At 43.4% G+C, this 25,147-nt stretch overlaps 1 protein-coding gene across 1 annotated transcript in view; it reads left to right on the forward strand.

Annotated features, from left to right (window-relative positions):
* Positions 1 to 25,147, forward strand: part of dhrsx (dehydrogenase/reductase (SDR family) X-linked) — a 259,767-nt gene that overhangs the window by 191,158 nt on the left and 43,462 nt on the right. The window contains exon 5 of the mRNA XM_068033176.1: positions 13,465 to 13,672. Within this exon, the coding sequence (XP_067889277.1) occupies positions 13,465 to 13,672 (208 nt within the window). The remainder of the gene's footprint in view (positions 1 to 13,464; positions 13,673 to 25,147) is intronic.

A 25,147-nucleotide genomic window follows, 5' to 3' on the forward strand; every position in this document is an offset into this window, starting at 1 on the left:
GCGATGTCCTGAGGATGTGAAAGGTGCTATATAAATGCAAGTCTTTTGTTCTTAATGTGCATCTTCCTGAGAGCTGAGATTTGGACCTACTGATTTTATATGGCTTTGTAACACTCTGGGTAGTGACCTGACCAACTGTGCTTTTCCAGTATTCTAACCGGTTGTTCTTATTTAGAGTTGCTCATTGTAGTTATATAATATAGAATGTAAAAAGACTAGTTGAGAGGCTGTGCTCAGGATCAGTTTTCTAATCCATTATTGGGAAGCAAAAGCAGGACGTGATGGTTCCATAGTAACATGACTGGTACCTGTCAGCACTGCAGACTGAGCACAGAACAGGTTCAAAGTGAATCGTTAAATTTTGAATTCCTGTCACAAGTATGTACACGCATCACAAATTGCAGACCTCTTGCAATGTTTGCTGATTTAAATATTATTCAAACCCATTTTCTGCATAGAGTTAGTACTGCGCAGGGAATATAGTTACCACAGGAACTGGATAGCTGACGCAGCAACTCTGTTGCTGCGTCCTAAAGGTGAACTGTCTGGTGTATAACAAGCCACACCCCATCCTGACTTGGAACTATATCGCCGTTCCTTCACTGTCGCTGGGTCAAAGTCCTGGAACTCCCTTCCTAACAGCACTGTGGGTGTACCTACCCCACATGGACTGCAGCAGTTCAAGAAGGCAGCTTACTACCACCTTCTCTAGGGCAATTAGGGATGGGCAATAAATGCTGGCCTAGCCAGCGATCCCCACATCCCAGAAACGAATAAATAATAAAAAAAGTCCATTAGCTTAGCTGCCAAACTTTCCCTTTCCACCAGAGTAGCATCTAGAAGGAGTATTTGATCAGGAAGTCTTCCTGGTTGCAACCCCAATGCTGCAAGCAGCTGTTGAGAGCACAAATTGTGTAGTATGCAGCACACCAGTATCCTTTTGGATTACTTTGCAGGCTGTGCAATAGTATGTCATCCTTCTTCTGAACCTTATTCTCCCTTGTTTCATTGCGCATGGCCATTGGCAGATGTTGGCATATGATCATGGTTGTATGACAAAAATAGAGGTGGAAAGGTGAAAATACAAAACAAAAGTGGTTTTATCCCTAACAAGGGCTGAAAAAGAGACAAGTTGTCTTTGTAAAATATTATGCTTCACTTGAAGAAAGCATCGACGAATTTTGGCACAGTAAGAGGGAAAGCACATGTTGGGATAATGCAAGGTACTCTTACAGGGGCAGGCCTATTACAAATATTGTCACTGGCATGTTAAGAAGAGCTTAATTCATAAATTGAGCGTTACTTACACTTGTGATGATTAAATTATTGTCTCCTCAAAGCTTCAGTTTCTTAAAAACTCAGGCTTGTCATCACTTTAGCTCTACTTCCTGATTTACAACATCTCTCTATGTTTTCATTGTTGGTAGTTTCTTGAATTATTGGACCTTGGCCCTTTACTAAAGTAAACGATCCACCAGTGCTTTGCTCAGCAAATGCTTTATTCCATTGAATAGAATGTGCTTAAACATACAGCCTGTTGTAAACAAAAGCCAAATGCTGTGGATGCTGGAAATCTGAAATAAAAACAGAATATTCTGGATGTGCTCAGCAGGTCAGGCAGCATCTGTGGAGAGAGCAACTGAGTTAGCATTTCAGGTCAATTACCTTTCATCAGAACTGGAAGAAATTATGGATGTGGCAAGTACAGAGGCGGGGAAAGGGGGTGGAGAGGAAAGATCAAAAGACAAGGACTGTGATAGGATGGAAGACAGGAGAGATTAAATGGCAAAAATGATGATGGTGCAAGGCAAGAGGGGATAGTAATGGGATGAGTAAAGAAATGAAAGATGGGTCTAGAGGAGGTGTAATGGCAACAGTAACATCATTAATAACAGCAGAAAAAATGGGACAATGGTTATGATCTGAAATTGTTGAATTCAATGCTTGCTTAAAACCCAGTAAATCTTCCTTTCAGGTGTTAAGGAACGCAAGTTCCAACAGCTGATGAGGACTAATGCACCTCCAGATCCTTCTTCCCCTTCACTTTCCTCTGACTCCATCCCTTCTCCTAATATGACCCCTTGCCGTGTATTCACTATACCCTCTGACCTTCCCCTCTCTGATGCTGAACGTTCTGTACTCAGCAAAGGACTCAGTTTTATCCCCTTTACGCCCCCCACCTCAATGAATTTCACGCTCAGCATGATGTTGAGCTCTTCCGTCGCTTCTGCCTCTGTGCTCACTTCTTTGACCAGGAGTCCTCCCCACAACCAACAGACCCATTCATCCGCCTCCAGAATTCTCCCTCTACCTGGATCCTTCCCTCTGGTCCCTTACCCACTCTTGATCTTTTCATTGAGAACTGTTGGCGAGACATCGGCCGTCTCAATTTCTCTGCTCCCTCACTCACTCTAACCTGTCTCCCTCTGAATTTGCTGCAATCTGTTTTCTCAGGTCTAACCTCAACATTGTGATCAAACCTGCTGCCAAGGGTGGTGCTGTTGTTGTCTGGCGTACCTACCTCTACCTTGCAGAGGCTGAGCGCCAACTTTCAGACACTTCTTCCTACCTCCCTCTGGACCATGACCCCACCACCGAACATCAAGCTACAGGACTGTCACTGATCTCATCTCCTCTGGAGATCTTCCCTCTACAGCTTCCAACCTCATAGTCCCACAACGCCGGACAGCCCGCTTCTACCTCCTTCCCAAAATCCACAAACAGGACTGTCCTGGCAGACCCATCGAGTCAGCCTATTCATGCCCCACTGAACTTATTTCTTCCTATCTTGAATCTATCTTTTCTCCCCTGGTCCAGTCTCTTCCCACCTACATCTGTGACTCTTCTGACGCCCTATGTCATTTCAACAATTTCCAGTTTCTTGGCCCTAACCACCTCCTCTTCACTATGGACATCCAATCTCTCTACACCTCCATCCCCCACCAGGACGGTTTGAGGGCTCTCAGCTTCTTCCTTGAACAGAGGCCCAACCAGTCCCCATCCACCACCACCCTCCTCCACCTGGCTGAACATGTCCTCACATTGAACAACTTCTCCTTCAACTCCACTCACTTCCTTCAAATGAAAGGTGTTGCCAAGGGTACCCGCATCATCCTAGTTATGCCTGTCTTTTTGTGGGATATGTTGAACATTCATTGTTCCAGTCCTACTCAGGCCCCCTCCCCCAACTCTTATTTATCTGATACATTGATGACTGTATCAGTGTCGTTTCCTGCTCCTGCCCCGAACTGGAAAACTTTATCAACTTTGCTTCCAATTTCCACTCTTCTCTCACCTTTACATGGTCCATCTCCGACACTTCCCTTCCCTTCCTCAACTTCTCTGTCTCCATTTCTGGGGATAGGCTGTCCACTAATATTCATTATAAGCCCACTGACTCCCACAGCTACCTCGACTACACTTCTTCACACCCTGCCTCCTGTAACGACTCCATTCCATTCTCTCAGTTTTTCCATCTCCGACACATCTGCTCTGATGATGCAACCTTCCACAACAGCGCTTTTGATGTGTCTTCCTTTTTCCTCAACTGAGGAGACCCCCCCATTGTGGTTGACAGGGCCCTCAACCGTGTCCGGCCCATTTCCCGCCCTCACCCCTTTCCCTCCCTCCCAGAACTGCGACAGGGTTCCTCTTGTCCTCACTTTCTACCCCACCAGCCTCCACATCCAAAGGATCATCGTCTGTCATTTCTACCACCAAATGCATCTTCCGGGCCGTGGTGATGCTTCTGTGGCGCATGCGCGCGTAGGTGAGTCTTTGGGAAAGAGGCAAATAAAAGAGAAAAAAAAAAGTCTGTGTTAAACCGCAAGTAAGAATTGCGAGCGTGGCTGCGCATCTCGCGTGTTGTGCTCACAGTGTCATGTATTGCGTGGTGAAAGGGGATAAATACCATGTCAGCGTTGAAGAAGACTATAGCCAGTCTAATGATTTTCTTAAATTTGTCCCCTCGCCTGTCAGCATTCCGAAGGGATCATTCCCTCCTGGTCCACTTCTCCTTTACCCCTGACACCTTGTCCCCTTCCCACGGCACCTTCCTGTGCAATTGCAGGAGGTGTAATACCTGCCCCTTTACCTCCTCTCTCCTCGCTATCCAAGGCCCCAAACACTCCTTTCAGGTGAAGCAGCGATTTACTTGTACTTCTTTCAATTTAGTATACTGTATTCGCTGCTCACAATGTGGTCTCCTCTACATTGTGGAGACCAAATGCAGATTGGGTGACCGCTTTGCGGAACACCTCCGCTCAGTCCGAAAACATGACCCCAATCTTCCTGTCCCTTGCCATTTCAACACACACCCCTGTTCTCATGCCCACATCTCTGTCCTGGGATTGCTGCAGTGTTCCAGTGAACATCAACGCAAGCTCGAGGAACAGCATCTCATTTACCGATTAGGCACACTACAGCCTACCGAACTGAACATTGAGTTCAATCATTTCAGAGCATGACTGGCCCTTTTTTATTTTTATTTTTTAGTTTTTATTTTAGTTTGTTTCATCATTCATTTTTTTACCATGTGCCTGCCCACTATTTTTTTCATGTTTGTGCTTTTGGCTATGGCTGTTCATTATTCTGTCATTGTACACCCTCTCTGCACTAATGTTTTGTCTTTCACCATATCATTAGCACACTCTTTGCCTTTGCCCCATGACCTCCTTGTCAGTTAATCTCTCTGACCCATCAAAACCTTCCCTTTTGTTCTCTTTTCCCCCACCCCCGCTTTATTTGCTTAAAATCTGTTACATTTCTAACCTTTGCCAGTTCTGATGAAAGGTTACTGACCTAAAACGTTAACTCTGCTTCTCTCTCCACAGATGCTGCCAGACCTGCTATTGCCAGCACTTTTTGTTTTTATTTCTATGCGAACTCTAACTTTTTCCAGTCTGATGAAAGATCATTGACCTGTAATGTTAACTTTATTTCTCTCTCCACAGATGCTGCTTGACCTGTTGAGTATTCTCAGCATTTTCTCTTTTAGCCTGATGTATAAGCAGTTTCTGTTAGCAGTAGGAAATCGTTCAGGGTTTTTTTATATATTAAATTTGCTAAAAATGATCGTCAGATACAATGAAATGCAATCTCTTAATTCCCAGAGCATTGAATTCCATTAGATTTCCTGGAAAAAACTGTATAACTCAGAAAATTTCTACCAAAACAACAACTCCATGTAGTTATATAGTGCCTTTAATGTAATAAAACATCCCAAGGCTCTTCACAGGAGCATTATAAGCAAAATTTGACACTGAGCCACGTAAGGAGATATTAGGTTAGATGACCAAAAGCTTGATCAAAGAGGTAGGTTTTAAGGAGTGTTTTAAAGAAGGAAAGAGAGGTAGCAAGATGGAGAGGTTTAGGGAGAGAATTCCAGAGCTTAGGGCCTTGGGAGCTGAAAGCCCACCAATGGTGGAGTGATTAAAATCAGGGATGTTGTTAATCATGGCAGTAACTGTTTGTGAGGATAGATCAACAACAACTTGAATTTATGTAACGCCTTGAATGTAATAGAATGTAGGTCAGCGAGCACAAGGGCTATGGATGAACGGTATTTGGTGCAAGTTAAAACACGGGCAACAGAGTTTTTGGGTGACCTCAAGTTTATGAAGGGTAGAATGTGGGAGGCTGGCCTGGAACTTGTTGGAATAGTCATGTCTAGAGGTAACAAAGGCATCAATGAGGGTTTCCACAGCAGCAGCCATATACAAATGATAGTAATTACTGTTTCCACTGTACCTACATGGTTTAGTAGAATAGCCAAAATCTAAAGGTTATATAGAAAGGTTCTCAAAAATGGAAAAGAGTTTTAAAAATAACAAGTTGTACAGTTTTTTTGAACCAACAATGTTTAAGTTTTGCTTTGAAGCATTCACTCTCCCCCTTTCTCTCCCAAATGTTCATGGACAGTAGATGCTGTCTGTCAACTCATCAAGAGGTAATTTTTCATCTACAACTTAGATCACAAGTGTTGGCTATTCACAGCTGAACCCAATTCTATCCTCTCTCTGCAATGCCTTCCAGCAGGGTTACATAGAGTTGTAAAGACTCGATAGCACAGAAGCAAACTATTCGCCCAACTGGTCTATACCACATTGATGCTCCACACGAGCCTCCTCCCACCCCTCTTCATCTAACCCTATCAACATATCCTTCTATTCCTTTATCCCTCATCTGCTTACCTCGCGTCCTCTTAAATGTATCTCTGCTGTTCGTCTCAACTACTCTTTGAAGTAGCAAGTTCTACATTCTTACCATTCTTCTGGTAAAGAAGTTTCTCCTGAATTCCTGATTGTATTTATTAGTGACTATCTTATGTTTATGACCTCTAGTTTTGGACTCCCCCACAAGTGGAAGCATTTTCTAGACCCGAGCAAACCCTTTCATAATCTTAAAGACCTCCATCAGGTCACCCCCCCTCAGTCTTCTCTATTCTAGTGAAACAAGCCCCAGCCTATTCTGTCTTTCCTGATAAGTATATTCTCTCAGTTCTGGCATTGACTGGAATGACAGATTTTTTTTGTCTTTGCCAGCCTAGGGCACCAAGGCCAACTGGATATCTCAAATCCCAGCCCTAGCTAAGATCAACTAACTCAGTGTAGACCTACAATTGAACCTGAAACCTTCCATTTGTATGGATTAATGCTTCTTTGAGCAGCATTCATACCCACTGGACCACACTTAGATTATTGCACACTACTCTACTCTCCATATTGCAATAAAGATATAGAGGCACTGGAGAAGATGAAAAAAAAATTACAAGGGTGATAGCAGAACTGAGAAGTTACAACTATCAGGAAAGACAGGCTAGGATCTTTTCTCTAAAAAAGAGAAGACTGATAGGTGACCTGGTAGAGGTCCTTAAAATTATGAAGGGGTTCGATAGGGGAGACATTGAGAAGATGTTTCTACTTGCGGGGTCCAAAACTAGCGGCAATAAATATAAGATAGTCACTAATAACTTCAATAAGAATTCAGGAGAAACATCTTTACCCAGAGAAAGGTGAGAATGTGGAACTCGTGACTTCAGCGAGTGGTTAAGGTGAATAGCAAAGGTGCATTTAAGGGGAAACTGCACCTCACTTACCACTTCATAATGACATGTTCAATCCACCTACTGCCTGCCTTCCATCACGGCCCTCCTATGGAAGCAACCTTCCTGAACAAGATCTACCAGCAGACATCCTTTGGATCAAAGAATGGGAAACACGGGAAGTCGCTAACAAGTTCCTTGTGACAAACCCTATCTGTCAAATGGCAGGCTTTGAACTACCACGTGAGAGTGATCCTTGCTAAACAGGTTCGGGACAAGCCAGAACCCATGCGCAGCCAATCTCCACTGCTGGGACCTCAGTACAAATCCCTTATGCATTTGTGGAGAGACACAAACAATGCAGCACATTACCGATGGGTGTCCCCTCTACAGACTAAGTGGCAGACTAATCACCTTAAAATCAGCAAATGAGGAGGGTATTGCTTGGCTCCATGGATTTGCATTCACTAAAAAAAAAATAAGGGAAACCAGGTAAGTACATGAGGGAGAAAGGAATGGAAGGATCTGGTCATAGAATCATAGATTGGTAACAGCACAGAAGGAGGCCATTTGGCCAGTTGGAGCGATTTTACATTGGTAACGGGGGTATTCGCTACTGGCCGAAGCGCTAGTGAGAGTCCCGCATGGTCGTCTCTGGGGAAGGCCCACTGCATTACATGCCAAATAGGCACCTAAATGGACAGGCAGGCCTTCCCCAGGATTAAGGACCCTGGCGGACGGATGTCCTGCCTGCTGAGAGTTGCCGGCCAATCAGAGACCAGCAGCTCTTTTACTGAGCAGCACCACCGTGGAGGCGGTGGCTACTGCTGGTAGAGCACCTATCAGAGACGAGGGACCCGGGCCACAAGTGAGTCAGGGAAGGAGAGGTTTCACAGGATGGAGGTCATAGGGGAGGTGGTTAGGCGGGTCGGCAGCAAGGGTGGGGGGGATGGATCTCAACGGGCCACCACCACTGGGCTAATACTGGCAGTGGCGGGATGAGGCACTTAATATGGCATTCATTTCCCACTTAAGGGCCTCAATGGGCCTTCCCACCATGGACTTAACTGGGGTGGAGGCGAGAAGGTGGTGGCTGCCACCACACCCCCCCACCCCCCCCGCCACTATCCCACCGATTAAATGTTCTCCTTCCCTCCAAACTAGCCACGAGGGACAGCATAAAATTCTCTCGTCACGCCTGCACTGGCTCTCTGAATGAGCAATTCACCTAGTGCCACTCCACTGCCTTCTCCCCATAGCCCTGCACATTCTTCCTTTTCAGATAATAATCGAATTCCCTCTTGAATGCCTCGATTGAATCTGCCTCCACCACACTCTCAGGCACTGCATTTCAGATCCTAAGCACTCGCTGTGTGAAAAAGTTGTTCCTCATAGCACCATTGCTTCTTTTGCCAATTACCTTAAATCTATGCCCCTGGTTTTCGACCCTTCCGCCAATGGGAACAGTTTCTCTCTGTCTACTCTGTTCAGACCCCTCATGATTTTGAATACCTCTATCAAATCTCCTCTTCTACAAGGAAAACAGTTCCAACTTCTCCAGTCTGTCTATATAACTGAAGTTCCTCATCCCTGGAACCATTCTCGTGAATGTCTTCTGCACCCTCTCTAACGCCTTCACATCCTTCCTAAAGTGTTGATAGGCTAAGATGAATAAATGCAGCACAAAAACAGGGCATTTGCCCCAACAGGTCTGTGTCAGTGTTTATGCTCCACATGAACTTCCTCCAACCTTACTTCATCTCAATATTTGTATGTGTAACAGAATATTTCTAGCTGATTGAACTGGCTAGGGAAAAGAACTGACAGGAATGACAAGAGTGAGCAGGAGACACTTGATGCACAATGCATACATGCAGACCTTGTAAACCATTGAAAGTAGTAGGCTTGCTGAATAATCCAGTTGATTGCTAATTTATAATGGGACAGATTTGTCTCTCTAATTCACAACCAACCCATCAGTTTGAATGGCTAAATGTTCCTGACAGTGACCAATATTTTACAAACTGTTAAACCACAGGTTTTGTGATGCAGACAACTGTTCAAGGGAATGATTTTTTTGTCGGTAAATTATTTTTCTTTTAAAGTTCAGTTTTGTGAATTCGATGCTTTTCATAACTGGGAGACATCCGTCTCAACAATTCTATTGTAGTTGGAATGTGATCAAGCTAAACAGTGCCCCTGAGGAAAGCAGCAGGGGCACTCATGAATCCCAAGGTCAGACAATTTGCTCCTACCGCATGCGCCAACCCCACTTTCACTATTTCAGGGGTTGAGAGGTATGTGAAGAGATAAAGTGAAGGTCATTGTCACTCTTCAGCTGACTTCCAGATGGGTGGAATGAGAATTACCCAGGCAATTCTCAGACCCTGTGAGGAAGCACTTGTCACCACCTGCACACCATCTTTCTCTGCCAGCCAGGACTGCGCCACATTGACTGAATCAATGCTTTTTTGTGTCATTAGTTCTGTGTTCCAGAAGATGGATCAATAGCCCTTTGTTTTATTTCAGTTTAGCTGGAGGCAGTATTGACTTCAAGCAATCACCTGACCAGTTTTGACCTGGACAGCCAGGTTTGTTGAGTAATATGACGTCTTTCACATCCTCTAGATTTCCCAGACTGCTTTGCAGCAATTAAGTATTTTTTGAAGTATAGTCACTGATGTCATGTAGGAAACATGTTCGGAACCAGACACGAAAACTCTGTTTCTGATTTTACCACATTAATTAAAAGAGTCCATTTACGAGCAGACTAGATGTGTTCACACTAATGAGAGTGGAGCCATGCCCAGCTCACGTGTGTAAGCAAGCTCATTTTGAGTTCATGTGAGTTATTGAGCCATTTTGCATGCACCCACGTGCGTGGAAGTCATTTTTGCTTTCACATTATATAAGTTTACGAAAAGAAGGTTAGAAAATACCATCACACCCATCCATCCCACTCCATTCCAATCAATGGTATAAGCTCATATGCTATTCACCCCATCCCTAACCATACTATCTCCTGGAAAAGACAAAAAAAAATCCCCCAAAAATCTGTAGCTATTCAGAGAAAATTCCAGGAAGCTCCACTCTGACTCTCAACAGCAATTCAGCCCGACAGGCCATGGCTGCTGATGACATCACAATCACAAAGAACTAGCAACTTACCGTCATAACTGAAAATATCCTATTCTGTCCAAAAGTTTGAAAATATCTTCTTATTGAACTGTAACATATTAGGACCACAGCCTTTCTTGATGTATTAATGACCTGGACTTGGATGTGCAGGATACAATTTCAAATTTGCAGATGACACAAAACTTGGAAGTACAGTGTACTGCGAAGGGGATAGCAGTAGACTTAAAGAGGACATTGACAGGCTGGTGGAATGGGCGGACTCGTGGCAGATGAAACTTAACGCTGAGAAGTGTGAAGTGATACATTCTGGTAGGACAAATGAGGAAAGGCAATATAAAATAAAGGATACAATGCTAAAGGGGGTACAGGAACAAAGGGACCTTGGAGGGGTATGTGCACAAATTGTTGAAGGTGGCAGGGCAGGTTGAGAAAGCGGTTAATAAAGCATACGGGATTCTGAGCTTTATAAATAGAGGCATCGATTACAATAGCAAGAAGGTTATGGTGAACCTTTATAAAACACTGGATCGGCCTCAACTGATGTAGTGTGTCCGGTTTGGGGCATCACAATTTCGGAAGGATATTAAGGCATTCAGGAGGGTGCAGAAAAGATTTACAAGAGCGCTCCCTGGGATGAGAAACTTCAGTTACGTGGATAGATTAGCGAAGCTAGGGTTGTTTTCCTGAGAGAAGAGAAGATTGAGAGGAGATCTGATAGAGGTGTTCAAAATCATGGGGGAATCTGGACAAAGTAGATAGTGAGATCCCATTGACGGTGGAAGGATCAAGGGCCAGAGGACACTGATTTACAGTGGTTGACAAAAGAACCAGAGGCAGCATGAAAAACTTTTTTATGCAATGAGTAGTTAGGATCTGGAATGCACTACCTGAGAGTTTGGTGATGGCAGATTCAATCATGACTTTCAAAAGAGAATTGGATAATTAGCTGAAGAAAAAAAATGCAGGGCTATGGGGCAAAGGCAGGGGAGTGGAAATAGCTGAGTATCTCTTACAGGGAGCCAGCATGGACACAACAGGCCAATGGCCTCCTCTGTGCTGTGATGATTTATATCCTATGATGCTCTATGATTTATACTTACCATGCCCCAGCTGTTTGTTCTAGAGTGTACTAACTCTATGAAATAAAATACATTCTATGTGTAACCTCATAGCCTAGGCATGACCCCAAGCTAATCTGTTAATTGTATATCAATGGTTTGATTATATGCAGGTGAAGGCTATTAATTGGGGTTTTAGTTGAGCACTTTATAAGCAGACACTCACTGAGACTGGTGAAGCGTTTTGAGCGAGGAGCTACATGTTTGTAATCCTTTTACTGTGCACAATACATGTGAAACTGGGTAAATATAGGCTCCAGCATTATCCTTCCATAACTAGCTTTCTGGAGTTTAATACCTGTTCATTACAAATAACATCTAATTGGACTGTAAATTCCTTTCTCATTTGAAAACTACATTCATATCCTCTCTATGCCTTAATTTACATCGTATTCTGTAATAAAACCCTATCTAATTTCTGCAAAGTAATTCTAATTTTTGGAGGCAATTGTATTTGGAGATCAAAGATTTGGTATCTTCTGGTCTCCCATCTTTGTATCCTCACCAGAAACTCAAGATCCTCCACCATGTGTAAGTATCAAGACTGGACATGAGGGGGATAAAATTCATCTTGGCCAGAGTAAAATGGGTGATATGGATCAGCAGCTGATTTTACATCCTCTCTGCCTACTCGGCTGCCCCATTTCAGATCACCTAATAAAAGGATCCCCAAAGACACATTGTACAGCGAGCTCGCCACTGGTATCAGACCCACCGGCCGTCCATGTCTCCGTTATAAAGACGTCTGCAAACGCGACATGAAATCGTGTGACATTGATCACAAGTCGTGGGAGTCAGTTGCCAGCATTCGCCAGAGCTGGCGGGCAGCCATAAAGACAGGGCTAAATTGTGGCGAGTCGAAGAGACTTAGTAGTTGGCAGGAAAAAAGACAGAGGCGCAAGGGGAGAGCCAACTGTGCAACAGCCCCAACAAACAAATTTCTCTGCAGCACCTGTGGAAGAGCCTGTTACTCCAGAATTGGCCTTTATAGCCACTCCAGGCGCTGCTTCACAAACCACTGACCACCTCCAGGCGCGTATCCATTGTCTCTCGAGATAAGGAGGCCCAAAAGAAAAATAAAAGGATAGTTAGAATTACCTCTAATGCTACTCTGTTCTACTTTTCAGATTTGTTGAGAGCTTCCTATCTTGCACTAGCTGTTGCTTCAGAGGCCTGTAGTGCGTGACAACATCAACTTTGAACTAACCCTATGCTTTGCCTAAACCACTTCATTCCCTCATGCTGACTAATATTATCCATTTCATTTGCAGTTCTGTCCTTTTCTTTCATTTATAAATAAAGGAATATTCTATTCTTTGTAATCCAATCTCTCATCATAGATTCCCATGTAACCTTCAAATGCATTTCCGATCAATCACTATTTTCCAACCAGATTGCAGAGATACCAATTACATTCAAACCTCCTATGGAAATACCAGCCTGTAATTCATCATTTTAATTCTAGTACTCACATCATTAGGGTCCAAACGTTTTTCAAGGATTCCTACTTGTATCTCAAAGCCTTGATCCCTGTAGTTGAAGTTCATTGAAATGTTACTACAATTACCACTGCTTTCCAGAGTGACACACACGAGTGACAGTATCCACAAACTTCCTATCCAATATACCTTTCATGCTAGTGTATACAGTTTCCTTCCTTGCTCCTTTCATAAGCCATCTACCCTGCTACCTTACCCTAGGCCCTTGCCCTAGTTCACCAGAAAACACATAGCTGAACAGTTCCATTTTTCATTTGCATGTGAGTGCTAAGACCTATGAGTGTGCAAAAAGGATGGGCGGGAAAAGACCATCTGGTCCACCAAACTTGCCTGGATAGCTGGAGCATCAAGATTAGATATTTCCTTACTACTCGCCCTTCCCCCTAACTATGCAATCTCCTAGGACTGGCAAAACCCCCCCAGAAAAACCCAGGACCAATAAGGTAAACAAATACTCTGGGAAAATCCCTCTCCCCCTCCCCCCTTGCACATGTACTAATGGACTGGTTTTGTTCGTCATGCACTAGCAACAATCATGCTGGATCTTGCCCTGCGCTCACAGTCCCACACTCCGTTCCACCCCCGTCCAGTTTGCACAAATGGACCAACTATGACATGCCCACAACTGTACTTTTATCACCTAAAATAGTTCCACTTTCAATTTCAGCGGCAGTGATGCTGGTGCCCCAGAGAAGCACTGTGGACGGATTTGAAGAGCACTTTGGCGTGAACTACCTTGGACACTTCCTGCTGACCCATCTTCTCCTGGATACTCTGAAGCAGTCGGGCAGCCACGACCACAACAGTCGAATTGTCACCGTTTCTTCAGCCACCCACTACATCGGAGAGCTAAACCTCAACGACTTGCAAAGCAGGTAAAAATGTGATGCATTTGTACTCCGCGCTTCATCACTGAACTTATTTATTTGGAATACACCTCAGTGGATGGTACAACAGGTCTGGTCTTAAAAACCTAAGCCCTCAAAGTGGGGGGAATCATTTCCTCACAATGCAATGCAATAGGATAGAAAAAAATTCTGAAGAGAAGATATTTGCAGTGCCAAGGGGAAAAGGCAGGGGGGTGGGACTAGGTGAGTTGCTCTTGCTGAGAGCCAGCACAGACATGACAGGCCAAATGGCCTCCTGTGCTGTAACCATTCTATGATTAACACTATGCTGCTCAGGGATGATGTCAGAAAGCACTTCTGCACACAAAGGGTGGTGGAAATCTGGAACTCTGTCCCTCAAAAAGCTGTTGAGGCTAGGGGTCAACTGAAAATGTCAAAACTGAGATTGATCGACTGTTGTTAGACAAGGATATTAAGGGTTACAGAACCAAGGTGGTAGGTGGAGTTAAGATATTGATTGACCATGATCTAATTGAATGGAGGAACAGGCTCGAGGGGCTGAATGACCTACGCCTCCTATGTTCCTAAATGCATTCGTGAAGATTTCTTATAGTCACTATTTCTAGCTGCAGGATGTCTTCACAAGTCTGCTTGAAAGAGAAAACGGAGTGAACCATCACAAATGCATTTACAAAATTGCTACGCAGGAATTCTTAATGTGACTGCGGAAGATTTTTTACCAGCGTGTTGTTTACCTGTTATAACTAGGACAGAGCAGCTGTAAAGCAGACTGAGAGACGTTTGATGAATACAGATGAGTCAATGTTTTACGCTTGCATTCACAAAACAACAATGCAGTTTTTGTCATAGTGCTGTGTGCATCCTGTCTTTTGTGTCCAAATTGAGGATGACTTGACAGCAATAATGGGAGACAAAACAGAGTAAACAAAAGATAAATGATGCCATAATTTCCAACAAGCCTTTGCGCTGCTTATTTCTTGAATACGGTGTAAGCTGGCTCCATTACGTTACATTCAGGAGGTGTTAACTCTCTTAGTGGTTTGTTTGCGAGTGTTGCCCCATAGCTTTTACTGGATTCAAGTCATAACACAAATAATCAGAAATTAGAACAAAGTGCTGGAAATACTCAGCAGGTCAGGCAGCATCTGTGGAAAGAGAAACAGAGCTAATGTTTCAGGGCTGTGACCTTTCATCAGAATAATCAGAATGTCATTTCTGAGCTTTAAGGGCTTGTGGAACCACAATACTGATTTATCTCGCCATGAATATTTATACCACAGTGATGTAATTGTGAAGAAGAAATGATTCTGCAGAGTACTTGAAAATGAAAACAGAAGAACTTGTAGGAAAAGGAAGAGGGCATAAGGCCCAACAACTCCAATGCTTTTGACAAACCTACCTGACCTGCCAACCTCACCACATTCCTCACCATATCCCTCAAACCTTCCTCTCTCCAAAATCACATCTAATTCCTGGTCTCAATTTTAAAATTCTCAGCTGGTTTTCAAATCCCTCCATGGCCTCATTCCTTCCCTATCTCTGTAGCCTTCTCCAGTCCTACAACTCTCCGAGATCTCTGCAATTCTCCACTTCCCTCATTTTAATCACTCCACCCTTGGTGGCTATGCCTTCAGCTGCCTCGACCCTAACCTCTGGAATTCCCTCCCTAAACCTTTCTGCCTCTCTACCACTTTCTCCTTCTTTAAGATCCTCTTTAAAGTCTACTTCTTTGTCTAAGCTTTTGGTCATCTGCCTTATCTCCTTATGTGGCTTGGTGTCACATTTCTTTGTTAACCCTCCTGTGAAGCACCTTGGGACATTTTACTACATTTTAAAGGCAGGGGAGACGGTGGCATAGTGGTAATGTCACTGGATTAGTAATCCAGACACCCAGGTTAATTCCCTGCGGAACATGGGTTCAAATCCCACTATGGCAGCTGGTGGAATTTAAATGCAATTAATTAATAAAAAATTAAATTAATTAATAGAAATCTGGAATTGAAAGTTAGTCTCAGTAATGACGCCGTGAAACTATCATCGATTGTCATTAAAAACTAATCCCCTTTAGGGAAGGAAATCTGCCATCCTTACATGATCTGACCTACATGTGACTCTAGAACCACAGTGGTTGACTCTTAACTGCCCTCTGAAATGGCCTAGCAAGACACTCAGTTCAAGGGCAATTCGGGATGGGCAACAAATGCTGGCCTTGCCAGCGGCGCACACATTCCATGAAAAGAAAATACAAATGCCAGCTATTGTTGCTGATTGTTATCTTGTGCCTCCTATTGCTCGAGCCTTTTTAGTATGCAGATCAATTCCATTCCAAGTTAACTAGGTCACTTCAAAGTCTGCTCTGCAAGGAAGGTAAGCCCCAACTTCATTTTAGTTATTCGAAAGCCCTTATATAACACCTATCCTTGTATACATAGTTTTAAAAGAAGCATCTATCTAATTCTGATATGCCATTGCTTTCCCTGACAGTAAGAGCATGTGTCTGAATTCTCAGACCACCATAAATGGTAAGTAGCAGGAGACATAAACTAAATTACTTCAGGTAATTTAAAATAAGATTGGCTGCCTTAAGTTGTGTCTTACAAAGCTGTAAACATGCTTGGCATTCAAGATTACTTTATAAACCTGCAGGAACAAAGCTGCTCTGCTGTAGGACCTGGTCTGCACCTTTTTTGTGCATTCCATCCAAGTAATGCATGATTTAAGACAGCTGTTGTCATATTTGTTGGCAGGAGTTATGGTGCCAACTTTAAATCAGAATAAGCTTCATACCTTTTAACCCTCTCTGCACCATTGATTCAAACATAAATAGTCATTTGGTAGTACAGAACAATACTATCAGGTAGTATTGCTGAAAATAGCCAATGGTCGTAGTACATGTCGGTACCAACGACATAGGTAGAAAAAGGGATGAGGTCCTGCAATATGAATTTAAGGGGTTAGGAGCTAAATTAAAAAGCAGGACCTCAAAGGTAATAATATCAGGATTACTTCCTGTGCCACGTGCTAGTGAGTATAGGAACAGGAGAATAGATCAGATGAATGCGTGGCTAGAGAAATGGTACAGGAGGGAGGATTTTAGGTTCCTGGGACATCGGGACCGGTTCTGGGGAAGGTGGGACCTGTAGAAGCAGGACAGGTTACACCCAGGCAGGACTGGAACAGATGGCCTCGCAGGGGCGTTTGCTAGTGCTGTTGGGGAGGATTTAAACTAGAATGGCAGGGGAATGGGAACCTGAGCGGGGAGACTGAGGAGGAGGAAACAAGGATAGAAACGAAAGACAGGAAACAAAAGTGGAAGGCATAGAAGTCAAGGGCAAGAAACAAATAGGGCCATAGTGCGAAATAATGCTAAGATGACTAACAATGTTAAAAAGATAAGCCTAAAGGCATTGTGTCTCAATGCGCGGAGTATTCGCAATAAGGTAGGCAAATTAACCATGCAAATAGATGTAAATGGATACGATATAGTTGCGATTACGGAGACATGGCTGCAGGGTGGCCAAGGGCGGGAACTGAACATCCAGGGGTAGTCAATATTTAGGAAGGACAGGCAAAAAAGGAAAAGGAGGTGGAGTAGCGTTGTTAGTAAAAGAGGAAATCAATATAATGGTGAGGAAGGATATTAGTTCAGGGAATCCTGATGTGGAATCTGTATGGGTGGAAGTAAGAAACACCAAAGGGACAGAAAACGTTGGTGGGGGTTGTATATAGACCCCCAAACAGCAGTGGTGATGTAGTGGATGGCATTAAACAGGAACTTAGAGATGCATGTAATAAGGGTGCAACTATAATTTTGGGTGATTTTAATCTGCATATAGATTGGGTAAACCAAATGAGCAATAATACTGTAGAGGAGGAATTCCTGGAGTGCGTACGTGATGGTTTTCTTGGACTAATACGTTGAAGAACCAACTAGAGAACAGGCCATGCTAGACTGGGTATTGTGTAATGAGAAAAGATTAGTTAACAACCTTGTTGTGAGGGGTCCCTTGGGGAAGAGCAACCATAACATGATAGAATTCTTCATTAAGATGGAGAATGAGAGAATTGTGTCCTGAATCTAAATAAAGGAAACTATGAAGGTATGAGGTGCGAGTTGGCTATGATAGATTGGGGAGCGTTACTTAAAGGGTTGACAGTGGATAGGCAGTGGCTAGCATTTAAAGAGCGTATGGATGAATTACAACAATTGTTCATTCCTGTCTGGCGCAAAAATAAAACAGGAAGGGTGGCTCAACCGTAGTTTACAAAAGAAATTAGGGATAGTATTTGATCCAAAGAGGAGAAATATAAAATGGCCAGAACAAGCAGCAAACCTGAGGATTGGGAGCAGTTTAGAATTCAGCAAAGGAGGACAAAGGGATTGATTAAGAAGGGGAAAATAGAATATGAGAGTAAGCTTGCAGAGAACATAAAAACTGACTGTAAAAGCTTCTGTAGATATCTGAAGAGAAAAAGATTAGTGAAGACAAATGTGGGTCCTTTATAGGCAGAAGCAAGGGATTTATAATGGGGAACAAAGAAATGGCAGACCAGTTAAATAGATACTTTGGTTCTGTCACAAATTACTTCCCAGAAATGTTGGGGAACATAGGGTCTTCTGAGAAGGAGGAACTGTATGAAATCAGTATTAGTAGGGAACTGACGTTCGGGAAATTGATGGGATTGAAGGCTGATAAATCCCCAGGGCCTGATAATCCACATCCCCGAGTACTTAAGGAAGTGGTCATAGAAATAGTAGATGCATTGCTGGTCATTTTTCAAAATTCTATAGACTCTGGAACAGTTCCAATGGATTGGAGGGTAGCTAACGTAACCCCACTATTTAAAAAGGACATAGAGAGAAAACAGGGAATTATAGACCGGTTAGCCTGACTTCAGTAGTGGGGAAAATACTAGAGTCCATTATGAAAGATGTAATAGCAGAGCACTGGAAAACAAAACAGGATCAGACAAAGTCAACATGGATTTACGAAAGGGAAATCATGCTTGACAAATCTACTGGAATTGGCCTTTATAGCCACTCCAGGCGCTGCTTCACAAACCACTGACCACCTCCAGGCGCGTATCCATTGTCTCTCGAGATAAGGAGGCCCAAAAGAAAGAACTAGTAGAATAGATAAGGGAGAACCAGTGGATGTAGTGTATTTGGACTTTCGGAAGGCTTTCAAAAAGGTCCCACATAAGAGATTATCATGCAAAATTAAAGCACGTGGGATTGGGGGTAAGGTACTGACATGGATAGAGAACTGGTTGGCAGACAGGAAACGAAGAGTAGGAATAAACGGGTCTTTTTCCAAGTGGCAGGCAGTGACGAGTGGGGTATCGCAGGGATCAGTGCTAGGACCCCAGCTATTCACAATATATATTAATGATTTAGATGAGAGAATTAAATGTAATATATCCAAGTTTGCAGATGACACAAAGCTGGATGGGAGTGTGAGCTGTGAGGATGATGCAGAGAAGCTCCAGTGTAATTTGGACAGGTTGAATGAGTGGGCAAATACATGGCAGATGCAGTATAATGTGGATAAATGTGAGGTTATCTACTTTGGTGGCAAAAACAGAAAGGCAGATTATTATCTGAACGGCGATAGATTGGGAAAGGGGGAGGTGCAGTGAGACCTGGGTGTCCTTGTGCACCAGTCGCTGAAAGTAAGCATGCAGGTGCAGCAGGCAGTTAAGAAGACAAATGGTATGTTGGTTTTCATAGGGAGTGGATTCGAGTACAGGAGCAAGGATGTCTTGCTGCAGTTATACAAGGCCTTGGTGAGACCACATCTGAATTATTGTGTGCAGTTTTGGTCTCCTTAACTGAGGAAGTGTGTAGTTGCTATGGAGGAATGCAGTGAAGTTTCACCAGACTGATTCCTGGGATGGCAGGACTGACGTATGAAGAGAGATTGTGTCGATTAGGCTTGTCTTCGCTAAGTTTAGAAGAATGAGAGGGGATCTCATGGAAACCTACAAAATTCTAACAGGACTGGACAGACTAGATGCAGGAAGGACATTCCCGATGGCGGAGGAATCCAGGACCAGGGGTCACAGTCTAAGGATAAAGGGTAAGCCATTCAGGACTGAGATGAGGAGGGATTTCTTCACCCAGAGAGTGGTGAACCTGTGGAATTCTGTACCACAGAAAGCAGTTGAGGCCAAATCATTAAATCTCTTCAAGAAAGAGTTAGATATAGTTCTTAGGACTAAAGGGATCAAGGGATATGGGAAGAAAGCGGGAACAGGGTACTGAGTTTGGATGAATGGCCAACTGCTGCTCCTATTTTCTATGTTTCTATGTTGTCGAAGCTTTTCGTCTTGCACTCATCAGGACAATCCCTTATATTGGTATTCTTGCGGATTGTCCTGATGAGTGCAAGATGAAAAGCTTCAACAATATGTCTATTCTGAGCAATGATTCAAACGCCAGTTTTTATTTTAATTCTAAAGCACAATGCAACGGATGCTGGAAATCTGAAATATAAACAGAAAATGCTGCAAATATTCAGCAGTTCAGGAAACATCTGTGGAGAGAGGAACAGAGTTAAGGGGCTGGATTTTACCTTAGGCGGATGCACTTCCATCTAGCCCGGGGATCCGTCTCGCATTTTACGGTTCCTGGGTTTTAATTAACCCGAGGTGGGACTTCCACCCACTTGAGGGAGGAAGTCCCACTGCAGTGAGCTGCCAGCCAATCAGTGGGCCTGCAGCTCTTAGTCCCAGCAGGGCCACCAGGAGCAGTGGCCACTGCTGGGACTGCAGCCCAGCCGACTACATGGAGCCATAAGTGAAAGTACGTAGGGCATGGTCATGCCCTGATGAGGCTAGGGTGTTCGTTTGGGGGGAGGGGGGTTCTTGGGTCCCGGGGGTGGGTTGGGAGATGGGGGCTGCCCTCAATCGGTCACCTTGTGCCCAACTTGCCTTGGGTAAAATACCCGTGGAAGCAGTTGAGGGCCCTTAAGTGGCCGTTAAGTGGCCGCTTAAGGGTCTTGATTGGCCTTGGGTGAGCGGGCCATCCTCCCCCCCCCCCACCCCGCTCGACCGTTGTAAAGTTGGCTGGAGTAGGTGGGAAGGCATCCCAGAGTCTCCTGCTCAATTTTACGCCGCCCCCATCTGCCCCCATGCCACCATCTGATCTGCTGGGGTGGCGTAAGATTCAGCCCAAGGTTTCAGGTCGATGACCTTTCATCAGAACTGGAAGAAGTTAGAGATGCAGCAGGCTTTAAGCAAGTATAGAGGCGGGGAAAGGGGGAGGGGAGGTAAGAACAAAAGGCTGGAAGGCATGAGAGATCAAATGACGAAAGGAATGATGGTGCAAGGCAAAAGGGGACACGTAAAGAAACAAAAGATGAGGTTGGAGGAGCTGTAACTGGCAATAGCAGTATCATTACCAACAGCAGTTGTCCAAAAACACGCGAGAAATGGTTATGATCTGAAATTGTTGAACTCGATGTTGAATCTTGACGTCTGTAAAGTACCTCATCGAAAGATGAGGTGCTGTTCCTCGAGCTTCAGCTGAATTTGCTTAAAGCTGTGCAGGAGGCCAAGGACAGAGAGTCAGAGTGGGAATGGGGGTAAGAACTAACATGACAAAATGGATTCTTTCATATTGGAAACTAGGCTTCAGATTGGAATGGATTCAGATGGAAATTAAGCAAAACTAGCGTTAATCATTAAATGCTCTAATCCATTGTAAGGTAAACTTTAAGCACATTGAAATCATTGGAAATGAAAATTAAACCATTTCTATAAGAGGTAGGTTTTACGTCAAGGTAGCAAGTTGAAAATCTACCTATCCACTACGCTGCACTTTAGAACTTGGGAAGTTAGAAGACCGAAGGAATGTTACTCAAGAAGAAACATAATTTATCAGGGAAAACCATTAGTACACATCGGATAAATATATTCGAGAGACAATCAAGTTAGTTTCTGGAGGTGGAAGGCATTAAAAAATATGATGATAGAGCAGGTATGTGAGCTGAATGTTTGAAAAGGGGTTTTGCTGTTCCTAAAACGTCTTGCGTATGTTGGTCATCTGCAGTCAAACAGAATCAAAATATGTAGACAGATTGAGTATCTCTGTAGGTTAGACACTACCTTCTTCAAACAAGATCAAGAGGTTGAATACCTTTCTGTTTACCAATAAGGGTCCTACCTATATTGAGTTAGGGCAGTCTTCATTCAGTCCCTTGTGAGTACAAATCCAGAACATAAAGCTCCCATAATTTGGAACTAATCTCACTTAAGTAGGAAATCGAAAAATGGCACAATGATATAGTAGTTGGTGTTCTTCTGAAGCAGAGACATATTGCTGAGCAGAGGGGGAGGACTCTCCATCTGACTCTGCTCTTCTCAGCCTGAAGGAACTTGAAGTTACGATTTGTTGCCTGAAATGAAAACAGTTCCATTACACAGTTCTGATCTTTGAGTTTAAAATTCTACTCCAGATAGAATTTTTGCACAACATCTGCTTTTACAAGAATATGTGGTGTTTCAAAATGTCCATCAAATAGTGCTTTCATGAAAGACTGTTGTAGTTATTTTCACAATTATCTTAGCCCAGGAATAGCATGCCAAACAGAAGATTAGTGGAGAAGGTTGATGAACATGGACACTGATTTGCAGAAGAAATCTGTGACTAATAGGACCCGATGGGAATGAAGGAAGTCACTGATTTAATAAATGCTGTCTAACTTAATACAGATTATCTACTTCATGATCTCTCAACCTACAGCAAGTATACTCCAAGTAAGCCTGGCCAGAGAGTCAAGGTGAAATATGGAGCAATTGGTACAGCGATAAAACAAAGATAGTAAAGGCTGGCTGACAGACAAAGGACATCACGGACAGAGGTTGTAAACTTGCTTTTCCATTTAAGGCAACAGTTGTCAATAGTTCTGTTCAATTAGGGAATGAAGCCAATGTAATGACATTGAAAGCTAACTTCATGTTCAAAGGCATCTATTGTGTCTCTGGTCGGACTTTGGATTATGGTTAAAATAAGACTATATATTCATAAACATCTGTATTTCTGCTGACACTTCAATTAGAGTAAATATTAATAGCTGTTCTGCTAAGAAAATTGAGTTAATTACTTCCTTCAGATACAAATCAAAAATATATTTTTTAAAACACATCTCTTCATTTTCTCCGCTCCTTGCTGCTGGGATGTCTGGAATTCATTGCCTGATCGGTGGTGGAGACAGAAATCTTTTAAAAGGTACCTGGATATGCACCTGAAGTCTGTAACCTGCAAGGCTACGGACCAGGTTCTAGAAGGTGGGATTAGATTGGGCAGCTAGTTTTTTCAGCTGGCGCAGACATGATGGGCTGAATGGCCTCCTTCTGTGCTGTAACTTTTCTATGGTTTCTATGGGTAAGGTTTCCTTGCCCTTCCTTTTCCCCAAGTAGCCACATTCATGATATAACAGCCCATACAATGAATGTCAGCAGGTTTTCCTTCATAGGCTACTATAGTTAAGGCCAATTATGTCTTCTATTAACATGCACTTAGAATCATAGAATAGTACATCACAGAAGGAGGCCATTTGGCCTGTTGTGCCTGTGCTGGCTCATTTGAAGAACAATGCAGTTAGTCCCACTCTCCCCCCTGGCTCTTTCCCCATATCCCTGTGTTATGACCAGGTGAGAAAAGGGTCCAGGAGTTCCCTCTCAGTCTTTGCCTGTTTTAACCATAACAGGGTTTAATTCTAAAAACACAGTGTACTTAGCTCTCCCTCAGTGAATCCTTGTTCACTGTTTTCCAATTGTAAGTCAAGGAAATCAATCAGACAGGTTTTCTTAGACTTAAATAAGAAAGGTGGAAGTTTATTCATCTTAAACTCTAATTCGGTTAACCACCACGAATATGTGACGCGACCACTCTAGCATGAATACGTGATAAACACACACGCAGTTAGAGACAGAAAAAGTCGAAAGAATAAAGGGGAAACGTTTGAGGCAATAGGTGGGTGTATTTACAGTCCTTTGAGCTCAATGTGGAGTCTTTGCTTGCCGGTAAGTCTTGCTGTTCGTTGGGGCCCAGTGCACGCTTTAACTTGTTTCGATGTAGGAGTCTTTTCTCTCTTGAGGTTTAAGCAACTTCAGTGGGTCAAGAAGTTTGTGAGAAAGCGAGAGAGAGCCATCCAGGAGAGAAGCTCTCTTGTTCCAGGTTCAGTTGCAGTCTGCAGTCTCTGTGTTCAAACTGTCCTAAGAGAACGATTCAAAACTCCAAGTTGGCCAGCAGGTTAGTCATGTAACTAAGTGGTTTAACCACTCCTGCGTTGTGGATTCCCATCTTAGCAGACACTGGAATGCGAGCTTTCTTACACCTTCAATGTCTGGTGAACAAAATCCATTTGGGTAATTGGACCAGGGAGTAGTTGCTTTGTCTTTCCAAGCACTGTCTCTTAGTATGCAAATGCCCTCCAGCCAAATATCTGGTGATCTCTTTAAACAAGTCATTTCTTCACTCCAGCAACAGTGTAAAATTAATGTTCATATGACTAAATTAATATACCTCATTCTTGGCAGGTGGGGGTCTTCATGACACCTGCAATATTTTTTCCTTCAAGTATTTATCCAATTCCCTTTTGAAGGCTACTATTGAATCTATATCCACCACCTTATCAAGCCGTGCCTTCCAAATCCTAACCGCTCATTACGTAGAACAGTTTTTCTTCTTGTCACCTCTGGTTCTTTTGCCAGTCACCTTAAATCTATGTTTATCGACCCTTCTGCCATTGGAAACAGTTTCTCTTTGTTTACTCTATCTGAACCCATGTTTTAAATACCTCTACCAAGTTGCCTCTTAGCCGTCTCTCCCCTAAGTAGATCCCAGTTTCTCCAGTCTATCCATGTAAATATAATCCCTCATCCCTGGGATCAGCAAGAGTGAGAACCCTGAGTAATCTCTTGTTTCCTACCCTCCCTAACCCAGTGAACACAACCCTTATTTAAATATGTTCAAGTGTTTGAGATGGGAGCATTGGGCAGGTATTTTGAAGCCTGCGCAAAAATCAAGTCCAGGCAGGTCTTTGTTTTTCCTATGTTTATATTTGCTGACTGCCCTGTTTTCTTGGACGAGCAGACTGAAATCAGTCTCATGGTTTTCGTTTTCTGGTGCCTCATCCGAATGACCATTCTTCACTTGTGAACTGTGGGAATTAACACAGCTGAACGCAGTCCTATCTTTACCTGCCATTCACACGCATGTATATTCCAACAGGAACAATGATCGGGGTGGCAATCCAGACTGTTTCTTTCCCTCCCAGTGCTCCCCAGCTCAAAGACACTGAGGTCAACTGTATTGCAGTGCCAGCTGAGGTTGGTGAATTAACCACAGACTGTGGACCAAACCTGGAGCCCAGTGCATTTACTAACTCAAACACCAGGAATATCCATTCTGCTCTTTCAGAATACTTTTTCATTAAAAAAAAGTGAGGTTCCCACCACTTACAGAGGGTGTGT

This window comes from Heterodontus francisci, chromosome 6 (assembly GCF_036365525.1).
Source record: "Heterodontus francisci isolate sHetFra1 chromosome 6, sHetFra1.hap1, whole genome shotgun sequence".
Lineage (NCBI taxonomy): Eukaryota > Metazoa > Chordata > Chondrichthyes > Heterodontiformes > Heterodontidae > Heterodontus > Heterodontus francisci.